General features: G+C 44.2%; 1 protein-coding gene and 1 non-coding gene across 5 annotated transcripts; one reads left to right on the top strand and one right to left on the bottom strand.

Annotated features, from left to right (window-relative positions):
- Positions 1–2734: 2734 nt before the first annotated feature.
- Positions 2735–11853, bottom strand: HAUS4 (HAUS augmin like complex subunit 4). 4 transcript variants are annotated; one of them, XM_065941404.1, is made up of 10 exons: positions 11460–11853; positions 9888–9972; positions 7290–7432; positions 7067–7198; positions 6592–6726; positions 5194–5290; positions 4171–4316; positions 3775–3905; positions 3347–3415; positions 2735–3205 (listed from the first exon to the last, which is right to left on the bottom strand). In XM_065941404.1, the coding sequence occupies exons 2-10, from the start codon at positions 9940–9942 to the stop codon at positions 3022–3024; spliced, it is 1092 nt and encodes a 363-aa protein (XP_065797476.1). In that variant the 5' UTR covers positions 9943–9972; positions 11460–11853; the 3' UTR covers positions 2735–3021. The 4 variants fall into 4 exon arrangements, with proteins under 4 accessions (XP_065797476.1, XP_065797477.1, XP_065797475.1 ...); XM_065941405.1 differs by having other exon boundaries at positions 11507–11853; XM_065941403.1 differs by having other exon boundaries at positions 11643–11853.
- On the top strand, positions 5771–5917 carry LOC136172823 (U4 spliceosomal RNA). Its single transcript, XR_010664146.1, has one exon. It is a non-coding gene; the product is annotated as a U4 spliceosomal RNA (small nuclear RNA).
- Positions 11854–15829: the final 3976 nt, after the last annotated feature.

Below are 15829 nucleotides of genomic sequence, written 5' to 3'. Positions count from 1 at the left end.
AACTTAGCAACTAAACCGCTGTAAAAAGAGAGGAGGGAGGAGACGAAAGAGAGAAAGAAAAGCAAAATGTTAGTCATTGTTGAATATAGGTTAAGAGTATCCTGGTACCATGAAAAGATGCTCAATATTGCTAATTATTAGTGAAATACAAATCAAAACTACAATGAGGTATAATCTCACATGGTCAGAATGGCCATCATCAAAAAATCTAGAAACAATAAATGCTGGAGAGGATGTGGAGAAAAGGGAACCTTCTTGTGCTATTGGTAGGAATGTAGATTGATACCAGCCACTGTGGAGAAGAGTATGGAAATTCCTTTAAAAACTAAGAATTGAGTTAGCATGTGATCCATCAATCCCATTCCTGTGCATATATCTGGAAAAGATGAAAACTCTAATTAAAAAAGATACACGTGGAAAAAAAAAAAAAGATACACGTGGGACTTCCCTGGTGGTCCAGTAGCTAAGACTCCACAGTCCCAATGCAGGGGGCCTGGGTTCAATCCCTGGTCAGGGAACTAGATCCCATGTGCCGCAACTAAGAATTCGAGGGCCGAAACTGAGATTCAGTGCACTCAAATAAATTTTTTTAAAAAAAGAAAAGATACATGTATCCCAGTGTTCATAGGCGCTCTATTTACAATAGCCAACATGTAGAAGCAACGTAAACGTCTATCAACAGATGGATGAATAAAGATGTGACACATATATATATACATATAAATATTACTCAGCCATAAAAAAATGAACAAAAAATGACATTTGTAGCAACATGGATGGACCTAGAGATTATTATGCTAAGTGAAGTAAGTTGGAAAGAGAAAGACAAATATCATGATATCACTTATTTGTGAAATCTAAAACAGTGATCCAAATGAATTTATTTACAAAACAGAGACAGACTCAAAGATGTAGAAGACAGTCATATGGTTATCAAAGGGAAAGGGGGGGAGATAAATTAGGAGTTTGGGATTAACAGATACACACTACTATATGTGTAAAATAGATAAAAAAAAAAAAAAACAAGGACCAACTGTATAGAACAGGAAGGCTGGATCACTTTTTGCTGCACACTTGAAACTAACACAACATTGTAAATCAACTATAACTTAAAAATTGAAGAAAGAAACTTCCTTGGTGGTCCAGGTAAGACCTTGTGTTTCCAATGGAGGGGGCACAGGTTCAAACTATGATCCCACATGCCACCTGGAGCAACCAAAAAATAAAAACCTTTTAAAAGTTGAAAAATAAAAATTGAAGAATAAAGAGTATCCTGGTGCTTATCATACTATTTTTTAAACTTTTCTGTAGGTTTGAAAACATTTCCCTGAAACAGGTTAAAAATTAGACATATAACTAAGCAATATGGACTGTTTAGCTTTTACATTAATCTATATTGGGCTGACCCCACAAGCCTGCAAACCTCATAGTAGCCCAGCCTTGAAACCAAAGAAAGAGCCTGGAGACAGTGACAGAGACATCAATGACTTCTTGGACAGGGAATTTTACACATCCACAGCCAAGGGTGCTAGAGAGACAGCCGCCACCCCTGCAATGGCAGAGGGCAGGCCGGGCATGGCAGCAGGCCTCACTACTTGGGGGAGGAGGAGGTTACCATTTATAGGGGGAATTAAGTCAGGCTGGCTCATCAGTTACCAGGGAAACCAGTAGCTGGGCCACATCCCTCCCAGCCCCTAAGGTTAACAACCTTAGAAAGACAGATGTTTTTCTTAAATAAGCTAGCAGGCGGAGCCCTTCTGATCTATGGGGTGAGCAGGTTCATGTGAGTCAGATGCAGGTGCAGCAGGCACTGGTCAAGCAGGGGAGGTTCAGAAAGCAAGAGAACAGCTATCTTGAATGGCCTGACCATACAATCTAATAGCTTGTTCATTTTGTGTGGGCCGGCATTTATAGATAAATGGAAGTAAGCACAATTTACAGAAAAACTTAAAAGCTGAGTCAGTGACCTTAATTTTACCTATGATCAATCCCAAACCATCATTATATGATCTTAGCAAAAGAGCATCTTGAGACAGTCTCCCCGGAAAGTGGTTTGAGAAGCTGAGTAGGGCCTTCTAAATGAGGGTGGTCTTGGGCTTCTGCTTGTAGTAACCCCCAACCTCGTCATTTTTTTAAAGCTGACATCTTTATTTCCTGTTTAGATTTTTTTGAAGTGGGTTCCCCCACCAGGGATTGAACCCACCCCCCTGAGTGGAAGCATGGAGTCTCAACCACTGGACCACCAGGGAGGGCCCCTGTAGTCCCCACCAGTCGGGACCCTGCCTTTTTCTAAGCTAAACAGACCAGGGAACTTGGTTCCTCAGGGTAATCTCCCACCCTCTGCTCTCAGAGAAAGAAGTAACCCTTAAACCACATCAGAGGGAAGCGAGAACAGAAATGCCTTGTGTCCTTTCCTGTAACCTAGCTGGGTGCCCAGCAGCTTTATCATACCTGCCCCACTTAGAGCCACAATGACAGAATAGTTTCCTATCCATTTGAGCGTCTAGTACTAGTCTGGAGACTAATTCTTCAAGAGCAAGCCCAGTTTTAGTCCACTTCTGCTGTCTAAGAATGAAGCCTCTAAAACCCCACATGCCAGGCTGGCCCTTTTACCCCTCACCCTTCCAGTAAGCATTATGGAGCCATCTCTGCATGCACTCAACTCTCCCTCCTTATCCATATAGACTTTGATGTTCTTATTCCATCTTTGTCCAAACGAAAATGATTAAAGTCCTAAGGTATAACATCATCACTTTATTTAGGAGATAATCAAATAGGATACAGGGCTGACACAAATCACTGTACATAAAATGATACAAATCGGCTATGTTTTCTAGAAGAGACTCAGTCATAGTAAACAAGGAAGAAAAACCAGAAGAGTGCCTAAAGGACTATAGTGTTTTGGATGAGTGTCCCCACACGCCCTTGAGTGAAGGTGGCCTCTGGTGGAGGTGGTCCTTTCAGCAGGAAGACAAGGAGCCGGTTCCTCTGCAAGGCCAAGCCTCCTGGCCCCACCCACGCTCAGCGGCAGGCCTTGTTGAACTCTTGGAGGGTCCAGCGCCTGTTCTCAGTTGCCTGCTTGAGTTGGGTGTACTCTTTCACCAGCCTGTCAAACTCCTCCCCGAGGACCTCATAGGTGTTCAGGACCTGTCGGGACTTCTCCATATCCTGCTCTTGTAGGCGAATGGCCCCCTCCAAACGGTCCCTAAGAACCCAGGCACAAGAGATACAATATAAGGATCTGACTCCTCAGAAAATACACAAAAATGGTAAGGCACAAAAATGAATGAGTCTGGAGGGTGTGGGGTGTGTGGAAGAGCTGTATCAGGCTTTTGGGAGTTCTCACCTAATAAGACGATGAACTTCCACTTTTTCAGTGGTGTAAGTGTCAGACAAAATCTTTAGCTCTTCCATCCTGACCAGGGGAGGAAAGAAATGTCAAGCTGAGGATCCTGAACAGCAGCAGACTTAGGAATGGGACACAGGACCTGCCCATGGTCAGCGTATGGGTTGAGCAGTGACAAGATAAGCAAAGTCATTCCAAATTCCTGAGCAATTTAGCTCACAGTAAAGCACCTATTTCGGAAGGGTTTAAAATGAAAGATCCAAGAAGGTTGACAGCTTTAGCGTAATCCAGAGGCTAACAGTGCGATGTGACATTTACTGTACCCCCACAGGGTGTCAGGCACGGGAGAGAGGAAACTGATGAGGGAGAGGGTTGGAGGGGTGGGGTGTGAGATGGAGTCTCTCAGAGCCACAGGGGTCACAGCTCACCGCAGCTTAAGGATCATGGCGCTGCACTTGATCTCCAGGTACTGGGCATTGATGCGGTCCAGCTCGGACTGAGTCTTTAGCCGGTGCTCCTGAAGAAGCCTCTGCAGCAAGGCCAGGCAACGCAGTAGCACCTGAGCCCCCAGGAGGCAGGAGGAAGAGGGCAGCCACAAAAGACAGCAGAAAAGAAGGCAGATCAGAAATCCCTGACTTAGGAATTCTCTAATGGTCCAGTGATTAAGACTCTGTGCTCCCACTGCAGGGGGCACGGGTTCAATGCCTGGTCGAGGAAGATCCATATGCCACTCGACATGACCAAAAAAAATCCCTGGCTTCCCTCGAGGGGCCCCTGGGGTCAGGGTAAAAGAGAAGGGAGGCCACCCCACTGCCCTGACAGACCTGGGAGTAGGTGGCACTCTTCTTCTCCAGCAGCACCATCTGCTCCTTCTGCTGGCTCTTGGCAGCCTGGCACTGCTGCTTCTCACCTGCCAGAACCTCGGCAAGGTTCCACACCTTTGCTGCTTTCAGGGTTTCACTGTCCAAATCTGGGCAAAGAAACATCGTGCTGGATGGGAAAACCCTAACTGCTCCTGTCTTTTGAAAGCCATGTCTCAGTACCCCTCTCCTACATCCAGCGCTACAGATTCTGTCTTCCTTACAGGTTTTCTTCTGATGGCCTGATAAAAACAACCCAATTCTCCTAATTAAGTTCTCTCCATCTGCCTGCAATGCAGGAGACTGGGGTTCAATCCTTGGGTCAGGAAGATCCCCTGGAGAAGGGTATTCTTGCCTGAAGAATTCCATGGACAGAGGAGCCTGGCAGTCACAAACAGCCCCACACAACTGAGTGACTTCACTTTCATTCTTACTCTGAATTTCAGATGTGGCCCTTGATTCTTAAACCACAGAAATAAAGACAAAACAAGAGGCTTCCCTGGTGGCTCAGTGGTAAAGAATCTGCCTGCCAATGCAGGAGATGTGGGTTCCATCCCTGGGGTGGGGAAGGTCCCCTGGGGAAGGAAATGACAACCCACTCCAGTATCCTTGCCTGGGAAGTGGAAAGAGAAGCCTGGTCGGTAACAGTCCTTGGGGTTGCAAAGAGTCGGACACAGACTTAGCAACTAAACAACAAAGGCAAGGTGGACACCTATTAGCCTGAACTTTCCTCCCTATTTCATTGTGATTCTCTTGAGAAGAACTCATCCTTCCCTGTAGCAAGAGGACACTGCCACTCCACACCTGGCCGAACAAAGGGAATCCACACAAAATTCCTCACTCTTATTCAATCAGCAAGGAAACAAAAAGTAAGCATTTCCAATGCTTCCCAGCTTCTGTCCCAAATCTAAAATTCAACATTGCTCTCAAAAGAGCGGACCAGGAACCCTGAAGGCCAGCCATGAACAGGACACAGCCGGCATGCACCTGAACTGGGATTGTGGTAGCAGAGCACACTGAAGCATTTCTTCTTGAGCTGCTCCTCCACTTCCAGGGGGAGCCGGGCTCTCATCCACACAAAATCCTGCAGCCACAGAAGAGAAGAGGGAGATGCAGACAGACAGCTGGAACCCGGAAGACCCAGTCGATGAATACGTGATGATAACAATATCAATGATAGCCAAAAAAAATGCATCGAGAGTCATCAGGGAGATTTAATTTTAAGTCACCAGGGAGATTAATGTTAGCAAAGACCACAATGGCTGTCAAGATCCCATGCTGATGAAAATGTGGGGACCTAGGACACTGAAAGCGCCTCTCTGCAGTTTGGCAGTATGTACCAGTGTGTTCTCTGTGTGTGGCCTGTGACCTGGTGATCCCACTTTAAGCACTACACTTAGGAAATAATCATACAAACACACATATGAACTAGTATGTTCCTATCATTGTGGTTTCTACCAGCAAAAATGTGGAGACAACCTTAAATTAATATCCATCAATAAGGGTAAGCAAATTATGCTACATCTATACAATGAAATCCATCTGTGATTAAAACTGGTGATATAGCTTTGCGCAGTGGCAGTATCGTAGCCAATGAGGTTTATCCGAGGCGCGATTATTGCTAATTGAAAACTAAAAAAAAAAAACAAAACTGGTGATATATAATAAGGACACTGAGCACTAACTCTATGCCTGGATACTGTGCAGAGAGTGCTTTAGGAAGGGGAGAGGAATAAATCAGGATCTTGGGATTATCATATACATACTACTATATATAAAATACATTACCAACAAGGACCTACTTATGGCCCAGGGAACTCCAGTATTTTATAATAACCCTTAAGGGAAATGACTCTGAGAAAGAATTGATATAAGGCTTAACTGAATCACTTTTCTACACACCTGAAACTAACACAACATTATAAATCAACTATACTTCAATTAAAAAAAAAAGAAGAGTGCCTTAGAAGGTATCATCTTGTTTACAGTAATTTGAAAATAATCATATGCTTGAAAAAAAGTCCAAAACATATTGAGTGAAAATAGATTATATTCTATATATGCACAGGATGTGTAATACCATTTATTGGGTTAGCCAAAAAGTTTGTTCAGGTTTTTCCACAACATCTCACGGAAAAACTCAAATGAACTTTTTGGCCAATCCAGTATGTCAAGTTGTATATAATAATACTGCATTTATTTCTAGATTTAGTATTTCAGCTCTTACTTTCTTCCTTGTAATGTTTTTCTTTCTTACTTAAATTCTACCACCACGAACAAGTGTCATTCTCACAGAAAGTTTAACCATGAGATGTTTCAATACATGGGAGAATTTAAGCCATTTCCCTTCTTTGGTCCCAATATCTGTACCCCCCCACCCCTAACCTCTGAGGGTGGCATGAGCTCCAGAAGGTCCGCCTTCTCCAGCCCTAGCAGTGGAGGCATCTCCCTCTCCTGGCTGGGACCTAAGAGCCGTGTCAGCTCGGTCACGAGTAGCCGCTGTTCAAGGGTCTCATGAAACTGGGAGAGAGAATAAAAAGCAAAAAGAAGTTACTATAAAACTTTTCCCATTCCACCTCCTCCATCCTCATGAGCAGTTCTTCACATATCTTCAAAGTCCCCAAACATGTCATCCCCTTTAGATAACTTTCTAGCTGCCAGTGCTTTCTCCTGTCAATCTTTCTTTTCAAAACCCTGACAACACACTCACCTCTTTCCCTATAACTACAGTCCCTGTCTTTCTTGATACCCATGACTCAAAACTCCTATTTCCCCCATACCATAGGATCAAAGGAAGCCATAGCTGTCCTCGTCATTCCTACTGCTGGCACCAGTGCTTGCTTCATGTTTCCTGCCTCACCTTTCTGTCCTCAGAAGTTAAATCTGTATCTTGTGCCTTCACGTAGTAGTCCACAAGTAGCTCCTGAATGACTCTCTGTAAAATCTCAGACCTTAACCATGTTGTCTTATGCAGTCGAACGTCCTTCCACGCCTAGAAAACCGAAAAAATCCCAGCTGGGAGCCCCTCTCTCTCAGAAGATTTTTTCCTTCCTCCCAGTCAGCCCTCCTCCCAGGCCCCTTACCCGGGCCTGCTCCTTCGCCAGCGCGAGGCTTAAACCGCTCTCGTCCACGCGTTGTGAGAGACTCAGGAGCAGTTGGCTGAAGTGTGGGTTCTGTAATAGGTCCTCTTCACTCAGGTTACAAGGAGGAAGCTGTCTGCTGCACACTTAATGAGACGTCCCCCAGAGGGATCAAAAAACAAAGATAATAGTACGGATTCAATTTATGTAATTGAGCATAAGATATGGGAAGGTAAGGGTCAGCAGCTCAGTCATGTCCATGTTCAGTGGACATACTCAGGCTCAGTCATGAGGATTCTTTGCAAACTCATTGACTATAACCCGCCAGGCTCCTGTCCATGGAGTTTCCCAAGCAAGAATACTGGAGTGGGTTGCCATTGCCTATTCCAGGGGATTCTCCCAAACCCAAGTTTGAACCCAAGTCTGAGGTTTCTGCATTGGCAGGCAGATTCTTTACCACTGAGCCACCTGGGAAGTCCCCATAATTGAGCATAACTCTCACCTTAATACTCACTTCCAAAAAACCCTTAGGTTTTTGGTAGGGAAGTTTTCTAAATCAAATGAAATTTTTTAAAAAATAGGGAATTCACTGGTGGTTCAATGGTTAGAACTTCATAGTTTCACTACCAACGGCCTGGGGTTCAATCCCTGGTCAAGGAACTAAGATCCCTCAAGCCTTGTGGCACAAGTAAAGAATTTAAAAATCCACAAATAAACTAAAGGCAGTTCTCAAAGTAACAAGCACTTTATATTATATACAAGGACGTTAATCAAGAATTAGAGAATGAGCCTTAAAAAAATCTAAGATCCTAGAAAATGGAAATACAATTGGAAAATATTAGGCAAAAAGAATCAAGAATAAGAGACTCTTTGGTAGGACTCACCACAGTACCTAAAATGCCTCATTCACACATAATAACTAGAGTTTTGGGGGATGGAAAAAAACAACCATGTACAGTTGCAACTTTGGATGTGATCTCTGGTCGCATAAGCAAGAATGAGAGAGGGTATATTCTTAAGAGTAAATAAAAAATTTAACTAACCAAATTCTCCTTATTGTAAACAGACTAAGTACCCCAGGTGGATGCAGAGAAAAAGTGCAAGCCAGGTTGTTCAGTTGCTAAGTCTTGCCTCTTTATGACTCCATGGACTGCAGCACGCCAGGCTCCTCTGTCCTCCACTATCTCCCAGAGTTTGCTCAAATTCATGTCCATTGAATCAGTGATGCTATCTAACCATCTCATTCTCTGCCACCTCATGATCCTTTTGCCTTCAATCTTTCCCAGCATCAGGGTCTTTTCCTTTGAGTCAGCTGGTGGCCAAAGTATTGGAGCTTCAGCAACAGTCCTTCCGGTGAATATTCAGGGTTGATTTCCTTTAGGATTGATTGGTTTGATCTCCATGCAGTCCAAGGGATTCTCAAGAGTCTTCTCTAGCCCCACCATTTGAAAGCATCAGTTCGTTGGCTCTCGGCCTTCTTTATGGTCCAACTCTCACATCTATACATGACTGGACAAACCATAGCTTTGACTAGATGGACCTTTGTCAGCAAAGTGATGTCTTTACTTTTTAATATGTTGTCTAAGTCTATCATAGCCAGATTCCATGTGTTCAAGGGGCTTTTTTTTCCATCTGTTTTCCCACATGCTTTCTACTGGGGTCTTCTATTTTACTTTCCCATACCAAATACATTTTGGACCATCATACCAAAGTCCTTTTATAAAATTAAAAGTCTCTTTTTTTTCTCCCAAAGCATTAAAAAATCAATATCGAAATGATCAAAATATAGAAGATTTCCATTTTCAAAGGACTCAAGATAGAGAAAACATCTGAAATAGGCAAAGAATTCAAATATGGAAGGATTCTGAGATTTTAGAGGATAAGATATGAGAAAATTAAAGACACAGCTTTCAAAAGTTCACTGGCCAACCTTGTCATCAGGATATGCTTGCTAACACAGCATGGGAACATCTTGAAATTTTCGTCTATTGCACTAGCAGGTACTGAACAGGCATTTGTATAATCTGTCTTTCAATAAGAGAATGTTTAAGAATCTTCAAGGATTCTAGTTTCCCTAGAAACTTAGGCTTCTGTGAGAGAAACCATACTGGTGAACATTATAAGTCCTTTTTATTTTTTGGCCTCACCTTGAGACATCTTAGTTCCCAAACCAGGGGTTGAACATGGGCCACAGCAGTGAAAGTGCCAAGTCCTAACCACCGAACCACCAAGGACTCTTCCCTTTTTATTATAGAAGACAATACCCTAGAAAACACCATTTGAGGACTTCCCTGGTGGTCCAAAGGTTAAGAATTTGCCTGCCAATGCAGTGGCCATGGGTTCAATCCCTGGTCTGGGAAGATTCCCCATGCCGCAGGGCAGCTAAGCCATGTGCCACAACTACTGTAGCCTGCATGCCCCAGAGCCTGTGTTCTGCAACAAGAGAAGCCACCGCAATGAGAAGTCCTTGCACCCCAACTAGGGAAAGACCACATGCAGCAATGAAGCCCCAGCACAGCCAAAATTAATTAATTAATTAATTTTTTAAAAAAAGACCACTCTGGATAATTCTCCAAACCTCTTGCAAACGGCTGCCTTTACCTTGTTGTAGTACTTCCATCCCTTCTCCAGGTGAGCAGAAATCCCCGGATGCCATCTGCTTTTCTGGTGATTCTTATCTGTCCAACTGAGTAAAAGAAAGCAAAAAGATAAATAAACTGTCTTGGCTGCCCCAGAGAGACAACTACCATGGGTTCAAATTTCTGTTGTCTACAAGCTGGGGAGGAGGAACACCTCTTACAGGGAGAGACTATATCACACATCCTGGGTCCTGTCTGAAAAGAAGCCTCCTTGGAAAAGAAAACTTTCCAATTCACTAAACAGAAGGATGCCCCCCTGCCCCCCTACCATTATGTCTAAGGTTAAAACTTGAGCAGCTGCTTTCTAGTTATGAGTGAACTGGGGAAGGGGAGGGGGGAGAAATCAGTGGGTTTTTTTCCTCCAAATAACTCAGCTATCAAATTCCACAAGAGTTACTTGTGCTTCTTTAACTTGTCCTTTCATCTGAGATCTGTTGGTAGTTTTTGATCATTAACTCTAGAAACATCCTTCAGGAGTGACACATCATTCCACACTTGAAGGAAAACAACTGGTTTTCACATAACAGCATTAGGAAAGAGCACCTGGAGGAAAGAACATGACAGGAAGACTGACAGGGAGGTCAGTGCCAGGAGAGGAACACAAAGGTGTGTTCATGTGGCTGAGGCCTGGACACGTGAGGCCTCGGTGGTTTGTCAGAACACCAAGTGTGCTGAAAAGAATGCCAGCAACACAAAGAGGAGGTAAAGATGGACACAGTTTGGACTCTGGAGACAAAACTTTCCCCTTGACATTATTCCCCTTTTTTTTGCTCCAACCCTCCTCTCTGTAAGGTACCAAACTCTTAAAGAACAGACATAGGTTATTATGATTTAACACTTCATGTTCACAGTACATTTGGTTTACTTCCTGGTTTTATGAGGAACATCAAAGTAACTACTCATTTGTTTTGTAACATGGTCTAGAGGGGGACGCAGCTGAGGAGTCAGAATACTTAATTTGCAGCTTAGCCCAGTAGCTTCTGTGTGAATTTAAGGGAAATGCTTTTTTGTGCCCAACTTTTTCCCACCTGCAAAACTGAGATAACGACTCCTGCCTTGGATGAGACATTAAGAATTAATAACACAATCAACTTGTCAACAAAAGCCACTACTTAGTTAAGCTCAGTGTTTTAGCGATTCTGTTTATCAAGGATCTAAGCCTGTAAATAAATTCTGCAGGCGCAAACTTCGCTCACGGAAATAAGGACCAACTCAAATTTCAAAAAAGTCAGCTGTTCTTCCCTCCCTAGGGGAACTGCCCACTTGGGGTTTTTAGGGTGCTTTTCTTTACCCTTTTAAAGTGTTACAGGAAAAAAAAAAAAAAAAAAATAAAGTGTTACAGGGCGTGAACGGTGGCGGCAATCAGGCTCGATTCTCCACCCTTTGCACTCAGACGTGTTAAAGCGCTGCTACAAGGACCCAAGCATTTAAATGTTCTGACTCAGGCGTCTTTTAAATTCTTAGAGCTGTCTTTACACGCTGCACTGAACGTTAAATTGATTTTACAGGTATTTTCACAAGATGTGACCCTTACAGGGCCCGAGATGAATCAAAATGCGGCGCGGGCTCTCCGGCGCCTACTTTCCTTCCGTCTGGGTAGCCAAGGATTCCCAAGGGCGAGGGCGGTCTCGGCGGTCGGAGACCGGGGACTGGCCGGCTTGACTCTCCCAGCGCTCCTCCTCCCCGCAGCGCCGCCCGCCGACCCTCCGGAGCAAACCTGCAGAGCAAGGGGCAGCTGAAGCTCCCGAGGCAGTGCCGAGGGGGCTGAGGCGGGCAGGTGGGCCGGCGGTGGCCGCAACCCTGGACCGCCGCCCGCGCCCGGGCTCCGAAACCTCTCGATCCTGCCCGGCGCTGGGGCTGCGGGAAGCTAGGCCTGGGCAGACAGCGCGGGAGGTCGGGGGAGGGGACCGGCCCCAAACGCCCAGGAGGCCGCGTGGGAGGGAGGGGCGGCGCCACGCTCGAGGCGGGAACGGCAGGCTCCGCCTCCAGCTGGGCGCGCGCCCTTCGTCCTCCAACGGCCAGAGGACTGGGTGTGTGGAGTCCGGACTGGGAAAGGGAGTCTTCGTAGGCCGACTTCTTTGCCCTTTCTCCTAGGCACCTCCCCCACGTTGAGGGAAAATGTTGAGAAGATGGTAATAATTGCCAGCTTTTACTGAGGGCCCACGATGAGTCAGACTACGCTAAATGTTTTACTTGCCTTGCCCTGCCCCGTTTAGTTCTTGTGTCCTACGAGGAAGTCACTATCATACCCATTTTACAGAGGAGGAAAACTGAGGCGCAAAGAGGCTAACTGGCTTATTCAAGGTCGCTGATTGCAGTGTAAGCCTGAGCTCGGGGACCTCTGAACTGTCCCAGACATGCCGCCCATCTGCAAGTCTCCTTGCTCAGGCGCTGCCAGCCCTGTCTCTTGAGTGGGCTTCTCCAGTTTTCCTCCCCCAGGTTCCTCCTCTGCTCTCTTCTTTACTTCTCATCCTTCATCAAAACCTCTGTCTTGTTTTTTTAAACTACACGGACATTTATTGTTTGCTTAACCAGAAATCTGGAGCTGGGGGGTCCTAAGACTTCTTAGGCTTCCCTGGTGCCTCAGTTGGCAGAGAATCTACCTGCAATGCAGAAGACCTGGGTTTGATCCCTGGAAAAGGGAATGGCAACCCACTCCTACTTGCCTAGGAAACCCCCTTAACAGAGGAGCCTGGCAGGCTACAGTCAGTCCATGGGGTCACAAAGAGTCCATCACAACCGAGTGACTAACACGTTCACTTTTCAAGACTTTTTAGTAGCTCCCTGATCTCAGGATTGTTTGCAGTTCTCTTTGCAATCCCCTCATGGTCAAAAGGTGGCTTCAGAAGTTCAAGAAGTACATCACATTCTCTCAACAGCATCCTGAGCAGGAAGGAAGGGGAAGAGCCTTCTTCCTGTAACAGTCTGAGATGAAAATATTTTCCAGAAACATCCACAATACTTTCCCGTATGTCTCATTGTCTCATTTTTGGGTCACTTGCCCACCCTTAGCCCAGTGAGCTGGATGTCTTCCATTTGCCCCTCAGATCCACTTTCAGCTCTTCAACACCCTATGTAGAAGGTAAGGACTATTCAGTATCCGTATTCCCTGACTGGTTTCAGTCAATGGGGGATCCCAGTAGGAGGTGGTAGGGAAAGAAATGATGGGAAGAGGAGGATGATTCCCCTGACATCCTCTCTGGGTTTGACCTCAGGCTGGCTAATTTCCCCCCCACATCTCTCTGTTTTAACCACCCTCCACCCTTTTTCAAAGTCAACTGGAATCTAGTCATTAGGTGAATTATTTTAAAAATATTTATTGCTAAGTAGATTGCACCAACGTTATGAAATTTCTTGCATCAGAGAAGCAGGTGGGGAGGTGGGAAAGGACTCTCAGGGCTTGGTGTGCTGGGTGGCACAAGGTTTAATCTTTTCTTTTAGTACCAACTAGAGAATTCTGCTAGCAGCAAAACATAGAGAAATAGTGTGATCCAGTGCAAAAATTTTATGTCCCTGGTCATCTTGTCAACTGCCACCTTTCGTGCTTAATGTTAAAGTGCTGTCATTTTCTAAGGCTTTTAAAAATCATTTCTGCTTCCTCAGTTCTGTAGTGCAGCATCATTAAATACCAGGCATAATGTCCCTAACAAATGGCAGTTGGAACAAAATAGCAAGGATGCTTTGGTGACTCAGAATTGATCAGAAATCTACTGAAATTTCATGTATCCTATTTGCCAAAATTTCTAAAATGGTACTACAAAGCTTTGGCTAAGTAGCTCTAAAGTATTGGAGGAGTGAGGGGTGAAGGATACAGAGGCCTGTCTTGAGGTAGGAGGCGGGAGGGGAGAGCCATGGGAAGTCGTGAGCTGGATCAAATCTTTGTATGCAATTATCTGTTCCATCTCTGTCTCTAACAAACTGTGACCTTGGGTTTCAGGTTCCTTATCTGTCAAAAGGAGGAACTAACATATTTCTAGCTCATCCAATCTCACAATGTTGATGTAATGATCAAATGAGATAATGGCTGAGAAAGAGCTTTGGAAAGACTATCAAAGTGAGGTGTTTTTAAATTGACACTTATTAAGCACTTATTAAGTGTCTTGGGAGAGACACAAAGAAAAATAGGACTCAGTCCCTTCCCTGAAGTTCATAATCTAGTTCAGAAGATAAAACATACACATGAAAAGCAAATAATACATGGCAGCAAAAAGGTGTCAAAAGAGCAGTTTAGATTATAAATACCAGAGAAACCTGAGGGAGGTACAGAATTCTTTCTGCAGGAATGGAGAGGGAAGACTACGAAATGAATCTTCTCTTAGCTGAAAGGAGAGGAAATTTAGATCATTTAGAATGAAGGAAACATTCCAGCAAGTGGAGGCAGAGACAGGGAGTCCAAGCTGCATTCTGGGCCCAAGAGACCAGACCAGGTGAAGTGAAAAACTTTATAGTAAGACAAGAAAGTGGAGCCTAAAAAAAAAAAAGTTGAGCCTATAGACCATCCTTGCAGTTAAAACTGTTGCAGAAGGACTTCCCTGGCCATCCAATGGTTAAGGATCCACACTTCCACTGCAAGGGGCACGGGTTTGATCCCTGGTGGGAAAACTGAGATCCCACATGCTGTGTGCTGTGTGCATGTATTGAGGCAAAGAAACGAAAAACCCCTGCAGCAGGATACTGAAAAATAATGTTACAAACAACATCATCTGGTGTGCTTGAAGAAAGAATTGCAAGAGAGGCCCTAGAATTCATTCTCTTTCGCTCCCTTTCTATCACTTTATTATGGACTTAAAAAAAAAAAAAAAGCAAGTTTTATTGAGGTATTTTGGCACACAATATTTAAAGTGTACCACTCATTAAGTTTTGACATAACTATACATCTGTGAAACCATCAACCGTAATCAAATAGTGAACAAAAGCATCATTCCCTAAGTGATTACTTGTGCCCTTTTATAATTCCTCTCTCTGGCCCCTCCCAACCACCTATCTCCTTTCTGTCACTATAGATTAGTTTGCACTTTCTAGAATTTTACATAAATGAAAACAAAGATGTACTCTTTTTTCCTCTGGCTTCTTTCACTCAACATAGTTAATTTTGAGTTTCATGCATGTTGTTGCTCTTCTCAATGATTCTTTTTTTTTTCAGTTCCTGTCTTATTATTGTTGAAAAGTCCTCTAAAGCCTTAATTTGTTTGAGTTTGTATTTAAGGAGGTGCTTCCTCCATGACCCCAAGGTACTTAGCATCACATAGAGGCACTTTTTTTTTTTTTTGATGGGGCTGCTTGGCTTGCAGGATCTTAGTTCCCCCACCAGGGATCGAACCCATGCCCCCTGTGATGGATAAGCAGAGTCCTAACCACCAGACCACTAGGGAATTCCTACGTTATTTGTTGAAGGGATGATTTTGACCACCTCCACAGTGCTAATACCTTATATAGTTTTGTTTGTTCCATGGAATGCTTGGTCTCTGTAGGCTTGTCTCTTCATGATGGTGTTCATCTCACCTTCTGCTATACCATATGCAAAATAACAACCACTCACTTCTTAAATGTTTTTTAATGATAAAGCCAAGAACATACTCAAGTATTCTTGAGCTAGACTCTGGGGGAAGGGGGAAGGTGTCAGGGGGGTGGTGGAGAAAGATAAATTAGGCATCACTCCTGCTCCCAGTGTAGCTCTACCTTCTTGAAGACACTGCTCTTGTTCAAGTTTTCAAAAAATGTGTTTTAATTTGATAAATGTAAATGAGAGTCTGAGAAAAAGTCTACTTAACCTTTCAGACTTGGGCCATCCCTTTGCTGCATTGTTTAGAATTACAGAGTAGAGATTTGCTGAGAATATTGCAGGGACTCTGCCTCCCATACTGTAGCCAGGAAACAAAACCATGCTCCAAAGATAGAGATTTC

The sequence above is a fragment of the Muntiacus reevesi genome, chromosome 7, assembly GCF_963930625.1.
Source record: "Muntiacus reevesi chromosome 7, mMunRee1.1, whole genome shotgun sequence".
Lineage (NCBI taxonomy): Eukaryota > Metazoa > Chordata > Mammalia > Artiodactyla > Cervidae > Muntiacus > Muntiacus reevesi.
Note: the sequence above shows the minus strand (reverse complement) of the source record. Positions and strands in the feature narration are given on the sequence as shown.

Coding starts and splice junctions, on each gene's coding strand:
- HAUS4 (XM_065941404.1), bottom strand. CDS start 9,942: ATGGCATCCGGGGATTTCTGCTCACCTGGAGAAGGGATGGAAGTACTA. Junction 7,199..7,289: donor TGGCGAAGGAGCAGGCCCGG/GTAAGGGGCCTG, acceptor TCGGTTTTCTAG/GCGTGGAAGGACGTTCGACT. Junction 5,291..6,591: donor AGCTCATGCCACCCTCAGAG/GTTAGGGGTGGG, acceptor CTGTGGCTGCAG/GATTTTGTGTGGATGAGAGC.